At 31.7% G+C, this 21,782-nt stretch overlaps 1 protein-coding gene across 1 annotated transcript in view; it reads right to left on the bottom strand.

The window, feature by feature from the left end:
* LOC107450496 (Ryanodine receptor) overlaps window positions 1-21,782 on the bottom strand; it is a gene marked incomplete in the record, with an annotated part of 265,214 nt that overhangs the window by 30,081 nt on the left and 213,351 nt on the right. Inside the window, 9 exon segments of the mRNA XM_071180425.1 lie at window positions 642-845; window positions 3,493-3,587; window positions 3,671-3,769; window positions 5,490-5,569; window positions 6,312-6,388; window positions 8,792-8,849; window positions 9,577-9,680; window positions 14,609-14,688; window positions 17,238-17,303. Coding sequence (XP_071036526.1) covers window positions 642-845; window positions 3,493-3,587; window positions 3,671-3,769; window positions 5,490-5,569; window positions 6,312-6,388; window positions 8,792-8,849; window positions 9,577-9,680; window positions 14,609-14,688; window positions 17,238-17,303 — 863 coding nt within the window.

Below are 21,782 nucleotides of genomic sequence, written 5' to 3'. Positions count from 1 at the left end.
ACTTTTCTCAACAACTGAAATTTAGAATAGTGTGATTAAGAAAAATATGTGAACTGTTTGCAATTTCAAATTAATATTGAAATGTACAGGTTTAGAATTTTCTACAGTGAAAAGTTTTCGGAACTTCAGTGTTCAAAAAAGTATACAAAAGCTAGACGTTAAGAACGTATCCAATAAGCGAGCATCGGATTGCGAAGCAATCCGAAATGAACTGCGAAGGCAGTTCCGGGGGTTGGTGAGCACCAGCGAGCAGGGGGCGAAGCCTCCTAGTGTAATATAAAAATAAATTTAAATCAATTCCTACCTGGGTTAACAAAGAAATTTTTTTATTTATTCACTTTTTAATAAATAATTTCTCTCTTATAAAACTAAAATTAATGAATTACTTTTAATGAATGAATTAATATTTGGAAAAAAAAACTGTATTAACATCCAATGTCATCCACAACACGTTTTAAAAAATGTATTTGAAGTTGAGCGGATGAATTAAAAAATATTTTATAAATGTTCGAAAATTTGAACAAGATATAGGGGAAGAGTGTGGAGTAGGAATTGAAAAAGGAAAGCAATTATATTGGATAAGGTTTGGTGAGTTCTATGAAATAAATAAGAACTTATAAAACAAAGATGAAGGAACTGACCTGCTTGTGGAATAGAATGTAGCACCCGAATAGAATGTGATATAAAAGAGCATGAAGAAAAATCCTTTGATGAGTTCTGGGAATGTTTTAGTTTTCATGATGGCGATTTGTTTCTTTATGTTTGATGGAGTCAGATACGACAGCAAACCAAACACTTGGTTCTTTAAATATTTCAGACCTTTCTTGATAGGATCGAATGCAGATCTGAAAAATACACAAACAACTCATAAGGAAAAATATAAATAGTATGTTCAGTTATGAATCTGTGTTCAACATATAAACAATCACAAAAAAGGCAATTCATTAAAATCTATAGAATTGCCAGAAAATTTTATCCTGAAACAAAAAGGCTTATAGATAACTTTCTCCAGACATAAATCTCTCTTCGTTAAGAAATCTTAAGAGACGCTGATTTTTGGAACAAACTTGAAATTAAAAATTTCAACGTCATTGTTGTTGTACTTGTAGTTCATTTACATAGCACTAGAGCTGCACAATGGGCTATTGGCGACGGTCTGGGAAACATCCCTGAGGATGATCCGAAGACATACCATCACCATTTTGATCCTCTGCAGAGGGGATGGCGCCCCCGCTTTGGTTGCCCAGTGACCTGGGCCCGAAGTGGAGCACTTTACGATGGAACAGTTTAACGAGAACCCATACCGCTCACCCTCGGTCCCTTCGCAGACTGATCCAAGTGGTAGTCCACCCTCACACTGGCAGCAGAAAGTGATGCTTGACTTCGGTGTTCTACTGGCAATCGTATCTTAACGATCAGTCCACTACGGGACAATTTCCAATAATAAAAAATAAAAAGCTCCAGCGCTTGAGTGAACCTTTCTATTAAAATAGCAATTACCGCAGATTCTGCTGTGGAATCAATCGATTAACTAGGTTCGAGTACCGAAAAGTCGCAACAGTCAAACCTTCAAAGCTGAACTCGAACTGTCACCAGAACTAAACTGATATCAATAAATTGGAAATGTACGCATAATCTAACGCTGAAACTTTTTCTCTTTATTGTTGGTACTCATCAAGAATTCTAGTGACATCCAGAACTATATTAATGTTACAAATGTATTTATTTAAATTTTGTAGTTTTATCTTTGGTAAAAGTTGCATTCTGAAATGATAACTTAGACTACGCAAATCATTTTCAATCATGTTTTTCTTCTTCATTATTTCACTTTTCAGCTATTTTACTTTTAGCTCAACACTGACTTTTAGTGATTCTAATGGCACATCATCATTTAGACTAGCCAGTCACACCAGTCATTTTATGTACTTATTAATTGCTTTAAACACTTGCCTCGATTTTAACATCCCTAGACTTGAATCTATTTAAGAATGAGAGCGCTGTTACAACTGACTAGTTCTGCTGCCAATTAAGCAAACCTGTTCTCATTGATTAATTTGTATAACAGATAGTGATATCTCTACTGATACATTGGAATGGAACAGATACCTTGAAACTATTACTCATAATGTATTACTTGGACTCGACATCTTACATACTCTTGAAGGTATTTATTTGATTGGATTGTTTTTATCCATTGGCCTTGGTTTGGATTGGATGGCTTCCACGCGCTTTTCAACTGTGTTCAAGAGTTACAGTGCGCATGCGTTGCTTTGGCGACCGCTGCTGTTTTCATTTTCACCAGCAGGCATTTTTAATGCATTTACATGGTAATAATTCAAATTATTTTTATATTTTTATTATGAACGTATAATGACTGGCTCTTGACGGTGATTTCAATATAAATCTGAATGCTGAAGAAAAGTATGTCTTGAAACACGTACATAGACAGGATCAATTCGAGACAGTGTTTTCAACCCATGATTTGAAAATGGTGTGGCATTTAACGGAGTCAATATAGAAAGCATTTGACCAGTGATCGTAATAGGGGATCACAACTTTTTTGTTGATTTTTTTCTTATTGTCTTCGTTTGTTGATCCTGTAATTCGACAAAATTGTACTGCATTTTTAAATTTTCGCTATCAACAAATATTTAACGTAATATTTTAACTTTTAATTTCCGTATCCTGAGGTGGGTCGGGATTCTGCTTATCTTAGACTACGCAAAATTCTGTCCTATCCGACGTTAAAGAAGGTAAGTACACCCTTGTGCAAATTAATTGAAACAAACTTTTTTTTTCGTGTTTTTTAAAGAAGATGTTTTAGGGTTGTTTCGGTTACAATGGGGTTGGAACATCGCAGTCTATTGACGGTATGATGCAGTACATTACTATTCTGGATAAAAAAGTTGTTCCAGAGTTGAAGAAACGATACCCTGATGGAACAGGGATTTTTCAACAGGATTTAGCTCCTTGCCATACGTCCAAAATTGTCAAGAAATTCACGTCTGAGAATCAAATTGAGACATTGGAATGGCCAGGGAACTCTCCGGATATCAACCCAATTGAGAATATCTGGGCAAGAATCGCCTATTAAATATGGACTGTACAACTATGGAGAAGCTAATCACGGCGTTAATTCATGTGTGGTACAAGGACACAAATATTATTCTGTAAAAAATTAGTGGAATCCATGCCGAATCGTGTCCAAATGTTAATAAAGTGTCGTGGAGATCATATTATGTACTAAAAATTTTTGAGTTTGCATAAATTTAAATAAAATAGCATTTTCTCTTAGTTTTCTGAATTTATTGAGTTTGTTTCAATTAATTTGCACAAGGGTGTAGGTATTTTATTTACTTCATACCAGAGTTTAACGAGGTGACCTGCGCACTTTACGGTATAACAGTTTAACGAGGACTGATACCTCTGCCCTTAAGCAGGTTGATCAACCACCCGCAGTCAGTGATGTCTTTAAAAGAAGAGAATACTCACGGTGGTTCATCATCGGATCCTGGGAATGGATAGGCTGAGGCGCATGTGGGAGTCTCTTCTTCGTCCTCCATCGAGATACTGCTGGCGTGCTGCATCTAAGAATTTAACATGAATGAGAATTACAATATTCACACAACAACAACAAGAATTATTTCATTTATAAAAGGAAGGCACTCACCTCAAATATGGCATCTTCACAAAAGTTAACGAACGCCTCCAATTTACCTTTATCACCTCCTTCAGTTACAATACTGTAGAAGAAAGCCCTCTTCGATTCCTAGAAATGAAACAGCTTTCTAGAAATAACACACTATTTTTTTTCCTTCATCCGATGCTCAAAATATAAGTTTTACCTAAAAACAATTTCGAGCAAAAATTGATTTTGAACGAGTCTTATCATTATCAATGACTTATTATTTAAAATTATTGGGGTAATACAATGACAAGCCTCATTCTTCAGAATCGTTCGAGAAAGTTGTCCTAAGAGCGTTTTGGGTGTAAGTTTCTATTAACTAAGAAGTTTCTGTGTGCTGTTCTGTGGAAATCCCAAGAAACTTCTTATATTCTATATTATATCCGTCATTGAACAGTCGACTCAATTTTGGGTTTACGAATACTAACGTTCAACTCCGTAGCCTTGTCATTTCAAACTAATCCAGATGACAAGGAAACTCCTGGATCAGTACCCCCAGAGGTATTGATTTGTTATGGGAACATGGAGGACTTTGAGACTCGACGGATTTAACGTGCATCAGTCACCATTTACTACACGGGGAGTCTTCGGCAGCCGGGGATTGGATCCACCAACTCCTGGACTCTTGAAGGAAAAAAAGTAGCCGAAAGGTGGATTTTCACCATTATTTTGCCAAAAATTAAAAAGAAGGTATCTTAAATATCACGAGGAACTTAGTTTCACAGAGTAAAAAGATTTCTGGAACGCTACGTTTGAACATAATGGAATACTCAATGTGAAATACAACACCAAACATCGGTATTTACATTTTATAATTAAAATAGAAATAAAATAATTGGAAATCGGGTTTAAAAATAAAGAATGGAATGATTAGATAACTTTTAATCAGATGAAGTAATCTTAATATTTCCAATTTTTAAATAAACAAATAAATAAATGATACTATGAAATCAAATACCAGCAATTATTCTGATAGATTTGTGCTGTAAATACATGTGTGTCATTGTGTCCCTTATTTTGGCAGAACTAATTGAATTACACACATTTATTTAAATTTAAGCAAAATATGATTTTGAAACATTGTTTTATTTCATGAGGGTTAAAAAAAAGTTTTAAAACTTGCAAATTTTCTCTTTATTGGATACTGTGTACTTTCAAATGTGAAAATACAATATTTTTGCGAAATTGGATAAATACTTCCTGAGTACAGGCTTATATTCCTTCAAGGACTTCACCAAAACTGTTAATAAAAGCTACGTATTTTAAATTATGTAATGTTTACCTTACAATTGCCAACCTTTATTTAATTCGAACAAAAGTTACAAATAACTAAACTAGTTAAATGTAAAACAAAAATATTTTTACAGTGAACTATCTTTAGATAAACGGTTTTTACAATTATGTTGAAAAATGATAGAACTATGCCAAATTGTTTAAGAGTAATTCGACATTTATTGTTTAAGTGTAATTATTATTTAGAGTAATTAGAGCCAAAATTAACATTAAAGTTCCCAGATTTTCAAACGTTCCGCCTGAACTATGGGTGCCTTCTTTTCCAGATGGACTATTGTGTGCGTGAAAACTTCAAATCCCAAGGAAAGTGGATTTTTGTGTGTGATTTAGTAAGTTATTCATAAGAAAATTAACATATTTAAAGCAATCCTCCCGGTAGGTGACACTACATCAAAAGTTAGAGAGCATTATTTCGTATCACATGCGACCCCAAAATGGATACAAAACCCTTATCTCATTTAATCGTAACTTACGTATACATTTTATTTAAAAGGATAGAGACATATCTTACTTTGATTTGTGGTTTCTCCCATTGGTCGATTGTAGATTCCTTAATTTCAAAATAAACTCTTTCGATCCTGTTAGCACCACCTAAAAATAATGGACTGAGTTATACAGTGCATTTTTTTTAAAGTTTAAAAAAGTATTGTACTCCTGATTTTTCTGTTCTCATTTCGGAATAATAAAAAATTCGCTAATGACTGGCTTGCTTCAGCTAGAATTTGAAATTGATAAAATAAAAGAAATGAATAATAATAAAAATTCTTAAATCACATAAGAGTTTAAAAGATAATTCCCTCTAGAAATGATGTTTTTTCTTTCCTTCTTTGAAAGAATGCCATCATTTTTAAAGAACTTGATAAACACATTTAATATTTTAATAAAATATGACTGTGAGTGGGGATTTAGTTAGAAATTCAGATGTTCGGAACACCAGGAAATTAAATACCACATTTTAAAAATTGGATTTTTCGACGACCTAAATCCATGACTTTCCATGATTTTTTTATAAAAATTGATAAAATCATGATATTTCATTACAAATTTTGTTCGATACCGAAATTCATGACTTCCCACGATTTTTCATGACTTTCCAGGTGCGCAGACGTATGAAAGAAGACAAAGGTTTTAAATTACAAATAAAATACGTTCATAATGAATGTTAACTTAGCTTTCTGATTAATGTTAACTTAGTAATCTGAATGTTAACTTAGCTTTTCGATAATACAGTAAATATGCACTTCAGATAGGATTTGACTCCATAGAGAACACAATCAATTTTTTTTTGCTTTAAGGTTATGCAGCAAAATTACTGAATGAAAAAAAAGCTTACCCAAAATTTCAATTCTTCCTAGGAAGGGTTCGAAATAATTTAGGACACTACTAGCAGTTTCCAAAAACCGAGACAATCTGAAAAAAAATAGAAAAAATTTAAGTTTCATCTCATGTATATAATATGAACTCTTTTTCATCACAAATATAGATCACTACTACTAGATTCTACATACATTCTACACTTCAAACTAAAGAAGGTTTCGAATTGACTATAATGTTAAAATGGATTCATTTATTTGACTTTCCCTCCAATTTTCGGACGAAAAGGATAAATTCAAAACTGCTTAACTATTTTTCTCTAAAGTAACTTTTCAAGTAATTTTGTTTCAAGGAAAGTAACAAAAGAAGTTGACTTCGCTTCGAAATTATTTTTCTATTAGGCGTGTCTCAGAATAACCCTTTTAGAAACTCTTTTTCTATCAGTCGTGGTTTCAATACCTTTTTTACAACACAATTAAGATTTGTTTAGAATTTAAATAATCGTCAACCTATTAAAGAAACGTCGAAATTAGAAATCTGCATTAGTGCTTGAACGAATCAAGATACATTAAAGAAACAGTCTTTAAACACATTTATTTGTCAACCAAACAAAAACAAAGTAACATTAAATTAAAATACCCGTAATGGGTTAGTATTAACCTTGCAAAATTAATGGAAAAGTCCGTAACGGGTTAGTATAAACCATAAATTCAAAACAACTTTTCTCATCAAAAATCAACAACTTTCTAGTGTTTCATTAATTGTCTCGTTCCTTTGTTTTTAATTTATTTCGTTATACTGTTCGTTAACCGTGCTTTTATTAGCCAGATATTTTTAGACTTTATACCCTCCCTCAAAGTTCGAGCAGGCTGCCTCAACGTGGTGAGGGAGTGACCCTGGGGATTTGAAAGAAGAAGAAAGAAGACTTTATACCACACTATTAAACTATCTTTTAAAATAAGTAAAATTTCACAAGAAAAGTTTGAGAAAAAGTGACAGAGCAACACACGTTTTCTGTTGTAGAAGTTAATTTTCAAATTCCAGTGAAATTTGAGGGGATATTTTTCAACGTATTTACTAATATCAAAAAGACTTTTTTTTTCCTTTCAAAATCAACACACAGAATAAAAATCTAATCTGTTAATACAAACGCAAAAAAAGTAAAATACACAACCGCACTAGTTCTCAACGTAACCTGTACAGAACAGGGCTTGAAAAAACCCGGGTATTTTAGAAAAAACCCAACCCGTAGGGTTTTATTGAAAAAAAACCCGGGGAAATAGTTTTTTTTTTTTCATTTAGTGCTCATAAACTTTAGGTTTTACTGCGTAAATATATTTACTAAAAAGTGCTGTATAAGCTTTAAAATAGAAATAAATCCAAAAAGTTATTTTAATTTCGTTATATGTATTTTATATTAAGTTTAAATAATTATGTTAAGTACATAACGTTTCACAATTTTTAACTCAAGCATTATAAAATATAAATGCAGTAATAAAAAAGGAACAAGTTTTTTAATCTTTTCGTTTTCACACACATTTAGTTACTATATTTATGAAACATATATACATAAATAATATCTATTATAAAATTATAATCAGTAAATATTTAAAATCAGTAAGAACTAAAATTTCATCAGACTTTTGATTGTCATAAGAAACTGAAATAAATACCTAATGGTCTTCTATATTTTAAAAATAATATTAATAGAAAGTGAAATTAAAATTACGTAGAATTATAAAGAGTATCAGTTACTTGTCCCATTTTTTTCAAATAAATAACCCTAGGAAAATGATTTCATTTTTAGACAAATAATTTTGAAAAGTTCTCTTATGAAATGTTTTAGGTTATTTTTTAAAGCCAGAAAAATAAAACTGTTTAAATTTGTTAATGTATCACTTAGTATAATTTTTTTTCAATTTTTTTAAACATAGGAATAAATAATAATAACCTGTTTATTAATATATAAGGCATGCAACTATAATTGAAAAATTTATTTTTTTAGATTATATTATTTTAATTTCTATTTGATTTAATTCCATTAAAATATTACTTAACCGGTTTGTTTGCATAATTCCCAACTCCCAACGGTAAATTTGATAAAAGCTCCTAACTTTACGAAAATTCGTTCAGTTTGCGCAACTGAAATTTATTAACGGTGATATTAGAAGTTCAAAATGAAGTGCTTTATCAGTTAGGAACGAAACAAGGAAGACTCTCACAGTTTCATACCAGAAATTAATTCACTATTTGTGAAGAAAATTTTATTTTGCTTGACGATTCTAGAGAATGCGTTAGAAAGACATCTCTTTCTGGAGGATATCAGCGATGTGTTTGTAGGAACATTTAGCATTCTACCCAAGATGTAACTTATATATTAATACAACTATTTTCTAGATAATATCATAGTAGGCAATATAGACATTCTCAATATTATATATTATTACAACTATTTTCTAGATATGAGAAATCATAGTAGATAATATAAGTATAAATAACCTGGGATCATTGGGCATATGCTCCGAAAGATTAGTCAGTAGAACAGCCAAATTAAAACCTGTAACAAAAATAGATTATTACTTACTCAAAATAAATCGTAATAACTGCAACAATACAAATGTAGGTTACTATGATAGTCGAAACGGATTTTAATAGAATCTAAATACCCCACATTTAATGTTGTGCCTACATGGTGAATAATAGGGTACAGGGAGTAAAATAAAAAACATCCTGAATAACTTTCTCGAGGGGGTACCTCAAATATGCAAATCAGACGCAAAAATATACTTTCTCTGAATAAACATACCTTTTCTTTCGACGAATTCAGATTTTTGATCCCCAAAATAAAGGGGGCGGCCCCCATAATTGTATCAGAAGAGCGATTCAAAGCTTAAATCTAAGTCTTTCAGTTAAGTATTTGTGTAGTAAAAGATTAGCAATCTTCGTGAAGGAAAAGAATGTGGACTGTGTTACTTAAGAGAATTGGTATATTTTGACAGGCTAGGGCAACTCGAAATAGAATGGAAAGAAGAGTTGCAAACATAAACAAACGCCACGTTTCAACAATCCATCGAGATTGCTGGGGTATCTCATTGTTGAAGAGAGACAAAATTGTTTGAAGAGAGCAGTAGATCTGCAGTTAAACTATCAATAAAAGACTACCTAGCGAAATGAATCTGAATAAACAATTATTCAACACAACTTAAATTACTATTTAATGCAATCTAACAAAAATGGAAAGTGTTGCTATTTTAGAAACCACACAAGAGAAATGAAAGATTTACCGATGTCCTTTGCCGGGTTATGAAATCTCTCAGTAAACTCTCTGTAGTCAATAAGACCGTCGTGGTTAGGTTCACAACATCCCATCAAATACTGGATCTCGTCCCTGCAAAATAACGATGATTTTAATCCGCTCTAATACCATTATTATAAATCAACAATGTACAATAGTAAGGCCTTAATTATTAGACGCACTCTAAGATTCTATGACGAGCGATTAATTCTCACTTGGGCCGGATCACGCTATTGGTCGAAAATGACGTTACTGTTTGGGGGAAGGGAGATGGTGGCTGTTGGCTGGTGTTTGTATGAGTTTGGCGACAAATTTCGTATGCACACGTGCTCGCTCGGAATTTATTTATTTCTTGTAAATGTTTACGTAATATTATGTCGTCGTTAGGGTGGGGGAGATAGGTAAATGTCCACTTCAGCATTTCAGACAATATTTATGTATTAATTGATTTAAATTCATCAAAGCTAAAAACAATAAAAATAATGAATGTTTTTACAAATATAAGATGGTATAGTAATATTACAAATACGTTTTTTTTTTTTTTTTGCTTGTTTGTTTTTCCTTAAGAATTGTCTTTTGCAGTTATGAAGTAACAAAAATCGAAATAAACATAAGCTCAAATTTACTCATACATCGTCATTTAGTTGTGTCATGAATAATTTTAAAAACTTCATGATCAAGCAACACGTAAATTTAGTTTAAAGTAATGACCAAAATTCTGGCTACCGAAATTCCCCCCCCCCCCTGCATTTCTAGAACAGCCCCAGTTGCCAATGACGTAAGAGCAGTATAGTTTAATTTCACTTACTTAGATTCTAATAAAAAATAACCACAAAACTGTGCACGATGTGAACATTGTCTTTATTACTCAACATTAATACCACGTGTAAATAGTTGCATTTGAAAACTAAATATAAAATCTGTCGCCAAATCAAGATTTGTCGCCAAAATACTATGCAATACACAGCATGTCCCTTCCCCAAACAGTGATGTCATTTTCAACCAATAGCGTGATTCGGCCCAAGTGAGAATTAATCGCTCGTGATTCTATGTGAATTATCAGCTGACACTTTACAGCTTTATTGTTTTTACGAGACTGAAACCAGTTTGCACTTGTTTACGATCGTGAATCAAATGCTTAAATTAGAAGGTATATAACAGGAATGGCCAAGCTCCTTGTAGTCGAGCCATTTTTAAAAATTTGAAATTTTTCGCCAGCCGCGCTACTTAAAACGTATTTAAAAGGTATGCAAAAAAGACATTAAATTTTTTTTTTTTACAGAAATTATATTTATTGAATACATATAAATAAAAGTATAAAATAAGTGCATTGAATTTAAATATTAAACACATTTATTTTACTTGTCTTGATAATTCTTTAAAATTTGGTGAATAATTAGTGACTGCAGCACTTCTCACAAGGGAAACTAGGAAAGTGTGACTCGCCAATTTTGAAATAAACTAGTGGGATGTATGCCTTATGAGGAATTATTTTAGGGGGCAACATTCGTTTCGGCCCATAGAAGATCCTGTGAGAGATAAAAAATGATTCAATATGTAGAAAAATCGGTATTTTATTACTTCATTGCAGACTATTAGTTATTGTAATTGTCTCATACTCATACTGTCTTAATAAATTATTAATTAATTGCTAATTAATTATTAATTAATTACAAATTAATTATTAATTAGATAATTGATTTGCAATTACATACTCCAATTAATTTGGAAAATATTTTGGAAAAAAAAATTAAAACAATTTGATGACAATTTTTTTTTAAAAATTAACCTAACAGGTTTTTCTGAAAAACTACAGATATATAAAATTCTCGAAATCAATTTCGACAATAAATATGCATTACATACATAGTACGTGAAAGTACCATAAAATGAATTGGAGTATGAGATAATTACAATAACTAATAGTCTGCATTGAAGTAATAAAATACCGATTTTTCTATATATTGAATTATTTTTTCTCTCTCACAGAACCTTCTATGGGCCGAAACAAATGTTGCCCCCTAAAATAATTTCTCATAAGGCATACATCCCCACTAGTTTATTTCAAAATTGGCGAGTCACACTTCCCTAGTTTCCTTTGTCAGTAATTCTTTGAGATGCTGGTTAGTTAATACTGATCGGTGTTTGGATTTCACGAATTTTAAAATGGAATAAAATGATTCACATAAGTACGCTGTTCCGAATATTGAAATAATTCGACAAGCAGCCTTTTTTAATTCAGGATACTTCGATTTTGGTACAAATTTCCAAAATTCAATAATCGACGTCGACTTATATTTTAATTGTAGAGCTTGATCTTCTTGCCTCTCTATCATTTCTAATTCCCCAGATGCTTTCTGGGTCATAATTATATTGGAAAACACTCACCTTGAATTATGTTAATTTCAAATGGATTCAGCAAAAAATCAAGAGATGATTTAAAATATTTCAAGCCTTGAAATCTGTTTATGTTCGTTCGCGCAGTTTTCGATGAGTCACATCATTCTTAACTTGGACGGAAATGAAATTTGTCACAACGTTGCACTTTTTCATATTTGTTGTCAGTAATTTTGAAAGACATACTTTCAGTATAATAATTTTTTGTAAACATAATAGCACAAAAATGAAAAGGGAACTCGGGTACATTGATCGAGAGCCACACATAATCCTTCAGAGAGGTCAGCCACCCCTGGTATATAATATAAATTCGGCGATTGAATAAATGAGATATTAGAAAAATTTAAAATATTTATCATATCAGGTATTATATTACTCTATTATAACAATTAGACAAAATTATTCGATGATCTGTTGTGTGTTAATCATGACATATTTTGCACGATTTTTTGTGCAATATTTTTATATTTAAACACACAGGTGATGGGTTTTTATTTAGGAGATTTTTTATATACTTCCTATTTGTATTTATTTTTAACGTATTGCATGACACTGTTAACTAATCTTATTATATAAAACGCTAATACGTACGTATGTATGTATGTATCAATAAAACCGATGATATTTCTTTTCTCGCGCTGGCAACAGTTTTCATTTTTAATTGATTGGATTCGGCGCGCAAGAGCACGTAGTGAGCAACCAGATAACAATAACCAGAGTGAGCATTATATCAGGTTGTTCAATTCAGATTCATGCACTAAAAACATGACAATATTTAATTTAAACTCAATTGGGTATAATATTAAAAAAAAACACAACTACTTTCACTTAGTAGGAATAACATTTACCATGACGCAATGCTAAATTCTATGCCACTATCCACATAAATCAATTATTAATCAAAAATCAAATATCAATTACTTTTCTTTATAATGCAATAAAATCTGACGAGCAGCTATTTAAACGATCAAACATTTCGTTTGTTTATTTGTGGCTTGAAGTTAGGCTCGCAGAAAATGCCGTTCATGGGTTAAATTCAGTAGGAATAACACAACCTGTGACGTAGGCTATAGTATACCCAATTAGGAATTAATTAATTAATTGAAGTGAGAATGCTTTAAAAGGCCGCTGTTGAATTGATATTTCTCTACTGGGAGCTACCTAAACGTCTAAAAAACGTTTAAGTGCTTGTATTGAATGCATTGAATTTTTTTTATATTTCGCGTTTATTTATGCATTGAATTTTCACGCTTTAAAATGCAGAATATTGGCGAAGCAATATTTGATAATTTATTTTGCTAATATGTTTCTTATTTAGCTAATGTTTTGATTTTTTCACCATGTACAATCTAAATAGCTAATATACTTTTTTAAAAGCCAATAAGAACATTGGTAGAATTCATCTACATAAGTACAATACTATGTGTTTGATGTTAAAATACTATGTCTTTGATGATAATATATTATGTCTTTGTGCTAGAACATTGTGTTCATTGGCGAGCGAGCGCAGCGAGCCATGGTTGACGGCGTGAACCACATAGGATTGCGTAGCGATTCTCGGGGGTTGGCGAGCGTTAGCGAGCAGGGGGCGGAGCCTCCTAGTTGATACATAAACTAGTACGAACCGCTTTCAGTCACATAAAAAACAATAATGCGGTATAGTATCCCCTGATAATAAAGATTTTACATAAAATCTTAGAGTGCGTCTCATACTAATTATACAATATTTTATTAAAAATATTTTTTTTTCTTCAAATTTTGATTCATTTTGATTTTGAAAGCAAAAAATTCATCGGCACTCTGGAGTAAAAGACATCATTACATTTTAATTGAACAGGTGGATGACAGGGGTACGATATATATTAAGAAACTTATGTTACATTAAATAAAATACATTAAGGCTTTGTACACATTTATACTGGTTTGTCTTTACTATCATTTTTTCTTTTAAAAAATGCTAGTTAATGAATTTAAAGGCTGGAATGACTGAAAGAAGATCACATTCATGATGAAATTTCGATTAAAACACAGACCAAAGCACCAAAATGAATATCAAAAAACTAAAACGGAATACTAGCTCTTTACAATGTTTGTAGACGACCACTGATTATAGGGTGGTCCTACTCGAATTGCACGGGTCTTAAACATTCATTTTATGTACTGCTTATTTTTTTTAAAAAACTTTGTAGATTTTATTTTATTTTATAGCCATCGTTGAACAGAGCCGATCCAATTGTTATTGGGTTTAAGATTACTAATGTTCAACTCCGCAACCTTGTTATTTTGAACACAATTCAGAAGACGAGGAAACTCCTGGATCACGTATTAGGAGTAATCTGCCTTCTTGGAAGACTTTTTAATGGAACTAACCAACATTTGCGTTACATGGACAGGAAAACCACGAAAACTTTCCCATGATTAGCCAGACGGCAAGTGGACTCTAGCCCATGATTCGTCTACTACTGAGGATATTTTAAGTCAGCACTGTGGTCGGTGCAAGGCGGATGCGGAATTCGTATCGACCAGCCATCACCGGGATTCAAACCAGGTTCACCTCATTGGACGGCGAGCCATCACAGGTCAAATTCTGCAGATTGAAAGGAACTTTGAAAAGGTGTACTTACGAAGAGTAGATTTTCTGTTGCTCCATAGCCTTCTGGAAATCTTTGGGTGTGATCCAACCTGTGTTTTTGGAATCGATTTCCTAAAGACAGTTAAAAGAACAAATTAATTTAAAAGAACAAATGAAATTATAGTTTGTCTACAGTAAGAAGTCCCCCTGCCACAGAGTAGGACGCCGTCGGCTGCTATAGAAACAGGAATAGTGCTTTTCAGCTCCTCTTCACTCTAGGGCTAGACCGAAGATTCCCTTTCCGTTGCTGACCCGGGTCAAAACCTGTCCTAAACATTGACCTTGCACCCCTAATAGAAATAGTAATATGTCGTTACCATAGTCACAGGCATGGCTTCAAAGGGAGGGCAGTTCTTACCTTAGACAAACTATAGTTGTGTCCCGTATAACTCAGAGAATGCACATTGCTTTTTTTATTGGTACAAAAAAATGCATGAGGTGCGAATGATCCAAACTCTTTATCACAGAAAATTAATTTAAATAATTTTTAACCTCTAAAATAGGGTAGATCAAAAACTAATACGGCAAAAAAGTATGAATTTTAGAAAAAGAGATGTAAAGTAACTAAACAAAAATCCGTTATAATATTTTCTGGTTGCGTTTCTAGGTGTGTTTTTATTTCAAAACTGTTTTTAGAATAAAAATCAATTCTTTTTAAAAAAAAATTCTTGATTTGATCTGTAAGCAAACCGTAGCAGCTGAAATAATTACACGCATTAGAACCACAGAAACTAAGGTTTAAATATTATTTAAATCTTTCAAAATAAAGAAATTTTCGAATAAGGATAAGCAGTTCAAAGTATTTTCATTGAAACTGAGTATGAGCGTTTAACTGTTTGAGGTGATTAGTAAACATTTTCTATTGAAAGATTTTGTGTGAGGGTTCATTAACCCCTTAAAGGAAGTTGATATTTAAAAACTTTTTTTAAAAGTTCATTTTTATATTTTGCAATGAAACAACGTTTCTCCATTAAAGAACATTGCAATCTTCTCGTGTTTAGATGGCAAAAACCTTTATATCAATCAAAATTATCCGAATTAGAAAATAAGTTTCATGTCATTAATTCTCGATGTAACACTCAAGTGAATCCTAACCTCTAATTTCTTCTCAAAGATGTTTGCGCATACAAAATAAATTCAATGATAATATAAAGTTAGAAGAAAAAATACTATTTTCTCTTAAGAAAACAATTAGAAAGAGAGGAAACAAATAATATTTATTTCAATAATATAGGAGTTATAAATTAGAGTAAGAAAAATATTTTAAGAGCCCCGAAGTTAAACGATGTGAACAATATTTCTCAATCGATATTCAAAACACAATTTGTTAAAAAAAAAAAAAAAACTTAACCATTAAAGAAGAAAACGGATTTCTTAAATCTTTTTAAATTCACGGGCCCTTATCACTATTCAAATTTACTCCAACACTAAAATTTGCATGCATATTAAATAATAAATAAAACTTAAACAATAATTGATCTAAAGTACCTTAAATAGATTTAAGTTGTTTTACTGAGCTGTTCAGAGCAAAAGAATAAAGATGTAGCACTTTAGCAAAAAGCTACGATCATTTTATTTCTTATAAATTTATTTTTAAAAAAAAATAAAGACAATCTTTCATTACATCAAAACAGAAACCTTTTATAAGAAAGTAAAACTCAAAAATAAACGGAGCATACAAAAGAAATCTTTTGTTTCAATGCTTATACAAAAGAGTGACTCTACAGACTGTGAGTATTAAAGCATGATCAAAACAGAGTCATTTTTTTCCAAACGTTGAAAAACGAGGATAATCCCAAAAATAAGATCTATTTGTTTACTTTTATAAAATCTGTTGCTGAGCCACAAATAACCTCAAACTTCTCCCGTCTCAGGTCTTAATTGTTTAAAAATACAAAAATAGGTTAAATATAAATTTCACATCATTTTAAAAATTGAAAAATTATATTTTTTCCCACTTAATCGTTATTTTGATGGGTGCATTTTTGTAGATTTCTAGACAGGTTTTGTACGTCCAACACATACTGATCATTGAGAATGTGTTACTTAGGTTGATTATTTAAGTGCTTTATTTAAGCCGCACTAGAGATGCTCAATGGGCTATTGGCGACGTTTGGAAAACATCCTCGAGGATGATCTGAAGACATGCCATCGCAGTTTCGATCCTCAGCAGACGGGATGGCTCTCCTGTTTTGGTAGCCCGACGACCTGCGCGCGATGTCGAGCATTTTGCGGTAGAACAGTTTAAAGAGGACCGATAATGCATACTTGGCACCGGTTAAATGCATACTTGACAGTGGCACTTGACCTTAAAAAAACATCGATGTAGGGCATACCGGGCAGTGGCACCTAACTAGACCTAGTACATATTTCAGACATTTACCAAAGCGAGTGTCAACATTCACCGGTGGAAGTCAACAACCGCCCATTTCGGTCATAAACAGTAACAAAAAAGAACTGTCTATAACAATGGATTAACCGTCATAAAGCAGAGGAAAAATCTATAAAATGATGCGAATATTATAGAATTTTGTGTGTTGAGAGACTTTACTTTTGAGACTATCCCTCGTTTATCTGCTGTCATCCATTTCAGCAGATTGAACTGAATAAAACAGAATTACCTGGAATGTGGCTGACGATGTAAGTTCCCTCAGTTTCAGAAACATATCGAAGAATTTGAGGATAAGCTATAGGGATAAGACATTGGAACATAGTAGGAAGAAGATAAAAACAACATGATAGAAGAAAGCAAATATTCGCAGTCACCTGCAAGTGACCACGATATGACGCGTCAAGTTGTGTGGTTTAGTTTCGGGAGACTACACAGCAAGGAATTGTACAGGGTGTACAGTGGAAGACTTACTATAGTTCAAATATCCGTAACGAAAGAGGATAAAGGCATTGCAAAAGTTGCAATCACAGTTTATGCAGACATTTTGGAATACAGTTATAAAAGCTGCCGAAAGATGGCCCTCACTCTGTAGAGTTCTTAAAATGTCGTAGGAATACAAATGCTTATGATATTCCAGTACAAGGTGACACGTTGTTTAATAGACTACCACGTTTAAAGATCAGAATCCAGTACTAGTCACTCATTTAACATGTTGAGGCTGGGACTAATCACTCTGGTCATCCAGAGCTTGCAGCATTCTCTATTTTTGAATTTTTTTTTTCGAGTACATCCAAAATTTCTGCATAAAAACTTTACATCTTTCGTGCTTCAGAGATGAGTAAGTCTTCCCCTGTTGTTTGTTAGTATTAGCATATACTACAGTAGTAACTACATACCGCTACAGTTGGGGAAGACACTAACGATGGCAGCTTGAGGAACATGTTGAAGAATCGAAGGATTATCTGTGAATGCATTGCAAGTTCATTAATACACACTCATTTACTATCTGTCACTGAAAGAGCACTTCATACGGGTCAGAAAAATGTTTAAAATCATCAAGTTTGACTTTTAAGAATTCTTTTAAATTAGCACTTAGGAAAAATATAAACAATGCTTTACATTTATCCAAGAGATATGAATGAGATTAATTCAAAAGAGTTGAGTTCTTTCGTGTAACAAGAATTTTGATAGTTGGTTCAATTAACTGTTGACTGGTGGCTCTTTGCACTCTGTTCTTCTTGATGCTCACCCGACGATTATTTAGTTAAGTCTTGTCATCAGATGCTCTGTTTATTATTGTTATTGCAAGTTCCCGTTTCGTATCCAGGAAAGATCAGCTGAAGTACCGAGAGAATAAAAAGCCGGCGTTTGATTTAGAATGGTTTAGTTTGGATTAATTCCTACAGATGCTAGTCTCGATTACTGGCTACAGTGGACTCTTAATAAGTTTTTCTTGAAAAATAATGTTACATTGCTGTAACTTGTAGGGATTGTTTATATTTAAAGAGAGAACATAAAAAAATAATTTGATACATAATTCATGCTATAACATGAAAAATGTACATTTTTTCAAAAAAAGCTCCTTGCTCTATATTTTTTCTTAAATTTAAATATTATTTGTTAATTTCAACTCTAATTACGTTTCTCCTTACATTGTAAGGAAATAATTTACGCATTTTTCAATTAATTTTCATACGGAGTAGAAAAAGAAAGTTTCGGCAACAAAAAAACAACATAAAAATTGTCCTTCTTTGAAAGTTTTGGAACATTAAAACGACTATGAAGTATGGTGTGGCACCTTATTTCGAAATTTTTTCTCTACAAGTTTTTTTTTTTATTTATTTAGAGAGTGTGTTAATAAAAAGTTTTTATGGAATAGTCATCAAAATTATAGAGCATGGAACTACTTCAATTTCCAATTCGATGCAAAAAAATTTGTTTTGAGAAACACTACACCAAACACTCGTAACAGCAAGTTTTTGTAATAAAAAGCAAAATAACACTAATAGTGTCAAAGGTTTTACAAATTCTTATGATTTTAATAATTAATATGCTTTTTTTATATCTTTTAATTAATATAAAATGGTCAAAAATCGATTTTCCGAGTGATTTTCACGATTTTTTTGGCCAAAGTTGAGTCCACTGTAGACTTAATTAGGGTGATGGACGTGATTACTACCATGGATTTCACTTAACGGCGGTACCTCTGAAAGGATTTATGTTCTGGCCATATAAGTTTTTTGTTTCTGTGATAGTTAATACCGGTGATGGGTGAATTTTTTACCCATTGTTTTTCAACGGCTCTGTATTGTAGACGCCAACAAATGTGAGTCAGTTTGTTTTATAGAGTTTGTCTTATTTTATTCATACGATTTAAATGGATTTATTGCTGGTATTTCTGTAAAATCTTTAATTTGTATTATTCATTTTGTATTAATCTCTAAGGAAATTAAATTGGTACTTTGCAGAGGCTAAGTAATATTCTACAACACAATAAAATTATAAATAAGGACTTCGTTTTAATAACTACATTTAAAGAATAATCTAGATTAGGCAAAAGACCGTACATGCATGGTGTTTATACATTTATGGATGTGTCATAATAAGAATGTTAACATCAAAAAGAGGTCAAAGATTCAGTGTTTTTTGCAAATAAATATATTAGAGGCACAATCTAAAGTATACATGCACTAACAAGAAAATAAAATGATACATTCCATTATTACACCTTGACACATTGTCCAACTGAAAAGCAGTCAGAAGAGAGTTACACATGAGAGCAGTTAAAGACTTTCCTTCATATTTTGAAATGTTGCGCAGTACATAGTGTTCTAAATATCTCATAAACGGATTGATTTTCTTAACATAATGATTCGAGTTGACTCCATAAACATCCATCGATCTTACTATAATATGCTCTCTCAAGTAGTTAAACAATGGTCATCACTAAGGCCCGGATTTTAATGACATTTGTATTTTTTTGCATTTTTGGACATTTTTTGTCTTTTAGAGCATTTTTTTAGATTTACAGGGCATTTTTCTTTAAATTTTGGGGCGTATTTTGCATTTTTTAAAGTTTTTTGTTAATTTTTTCCAATTTTTATTACTTTTTTTTAATCAATTTTCATTATTACACTGGCTTCCAAAGAATGAAGAAAATCTGTAGGATATTAACAGGTGAAGCAAAATCTTTTCAAATTGAAGAATTGTCAGTAAGTGAGACCATCTTTTTCAAGTACGCACCTATAACATCAGTAGACGTTGAAAGAAGCTTCTGCAGGAATGAAAATTTACTTTCAGACAAGAGACGCTCGTTTACATTTCAAATTATCAAAAAACATTTAATGATTCAATGTAATTCTGATATTTAGTAATATTATGAGATGGAAGTTGTTATATCCATTAAAGTTTCAATACAAAATATAAAAACTAGTTTAGTTGAGATTTTTTAGGTCATCGAAATCCGGGCTTTAGTCATCACCGTTGTGACCACTTTTCATATCGGACATTGATTATTTTCGAAAGTGGAAACAGCGTTTTTTAGATTTTAATATTCATTACAGAGTTAAAAAAATATCAACCGGCTAGCGAATAAATTTATTCAACTTCGGATCACGTTCCTATTTATTTATTCCACTTTCAAAAATAACAGCACAATTTATTGTATATTAATTAACATAAAATGTTTTAAAATCTCATTAATACACCTTTATTTAAATGAGAATTTAAAAAAAAATATTTAAAAAAAACAATACATATAAATAATGACAAACCATGAAAAAAAAAGGGGAAAGAAATTCCCCCGCCTAAACTTTTAATTTTTAACAGGGAATATTGAACATAAATATGTATTAAAAAATATAAAAATAGGAAATCTCGTATAACTTCAACAATGTAAATAACTTCAGGGCATTATTTAACACGCATTATAATTTATTGTGACTGTTTGGATTGTAAAAATAAATTTTCAAATAGTACAGAAAAAGTTGTGGTGGCTTGTCATTCATTCACAATTATCTTTTCTTATGTTTAACTCGGGAATGAATCCAAATTATTAAATAAATTTAAATCATTTCGAGGACTCATTTAATAACTCTTGAAAAAAAATGTCACATGCTTCGAATTATCCAACGGCTGCTGTAAACAGAAACTTCGATTTCAATTCCGGTGGCCTTCCAGCAGTTTTTTTAAAATGTTCAGTTATGTAAGAGATGATTTAACAGAGAATGAAGGATAAATCAACTTTCCAAATCAAAATTTTTTTGCTTAGGAGAGAAGGATGTTGAAGTTATTAAGAAAATTTCAACTATAGAATTAAACAGTGCTTTTCGAATCTTTTCGCCAAGGAAAATAAAAAAAAATTGCAATTTAAATGCCCATCACTTGAGGCAAAGTTATAATTGAAACCAATTATACCATCGTGACGTAGATAATTATTTGAACAGACAAATGACGTGAATATTTTAATGCTATTCAATTTTTCGGAAAAATTTACCCATTCGACGTGATTTTTCCACCTCGATAAAAATTATCAAAATCAATGACTATTTCTCAATTTTTTCCTGTTTTTATGAATCCGGATAACTCATTAGCGTTAAAGTAAATTTTTCGATGTTACAAAATTAGAACACAAAAGCGTTTTAGTTTTACAAAACTGTGGTTTTTTTTCTTCCCACTTTTTTCAAAATACGCATGAAGGGTGTCGTAAATAGTGAGGAAAACTATTTGCAAACTTAACAGCAGTTCATGAAAATAAAATATTTATTCACATAAA

The sequence above is a fragment of the Parasteatoda tepidariorum genome, chromosome 4, assembly GCF_043381705.1.
Source record: "Parasteatoda tepidariorum isolate YZ-2023 chromosome 4, CAS_Ptep_4.0, whole genome shotgun sequence".
In the NCBI taxonomy this organism is placed as follows: Eukaryota; Metazoa; Arthropoda; class Arachnida; order Araneae; family Theridiidae; genus Parasteatoda; species Parasteatoda tepidariorum.
Note: the sequence above shows the minus strand (reverse complement) of the source record. Positions and strands in the feature narration are given on the sequence as shown.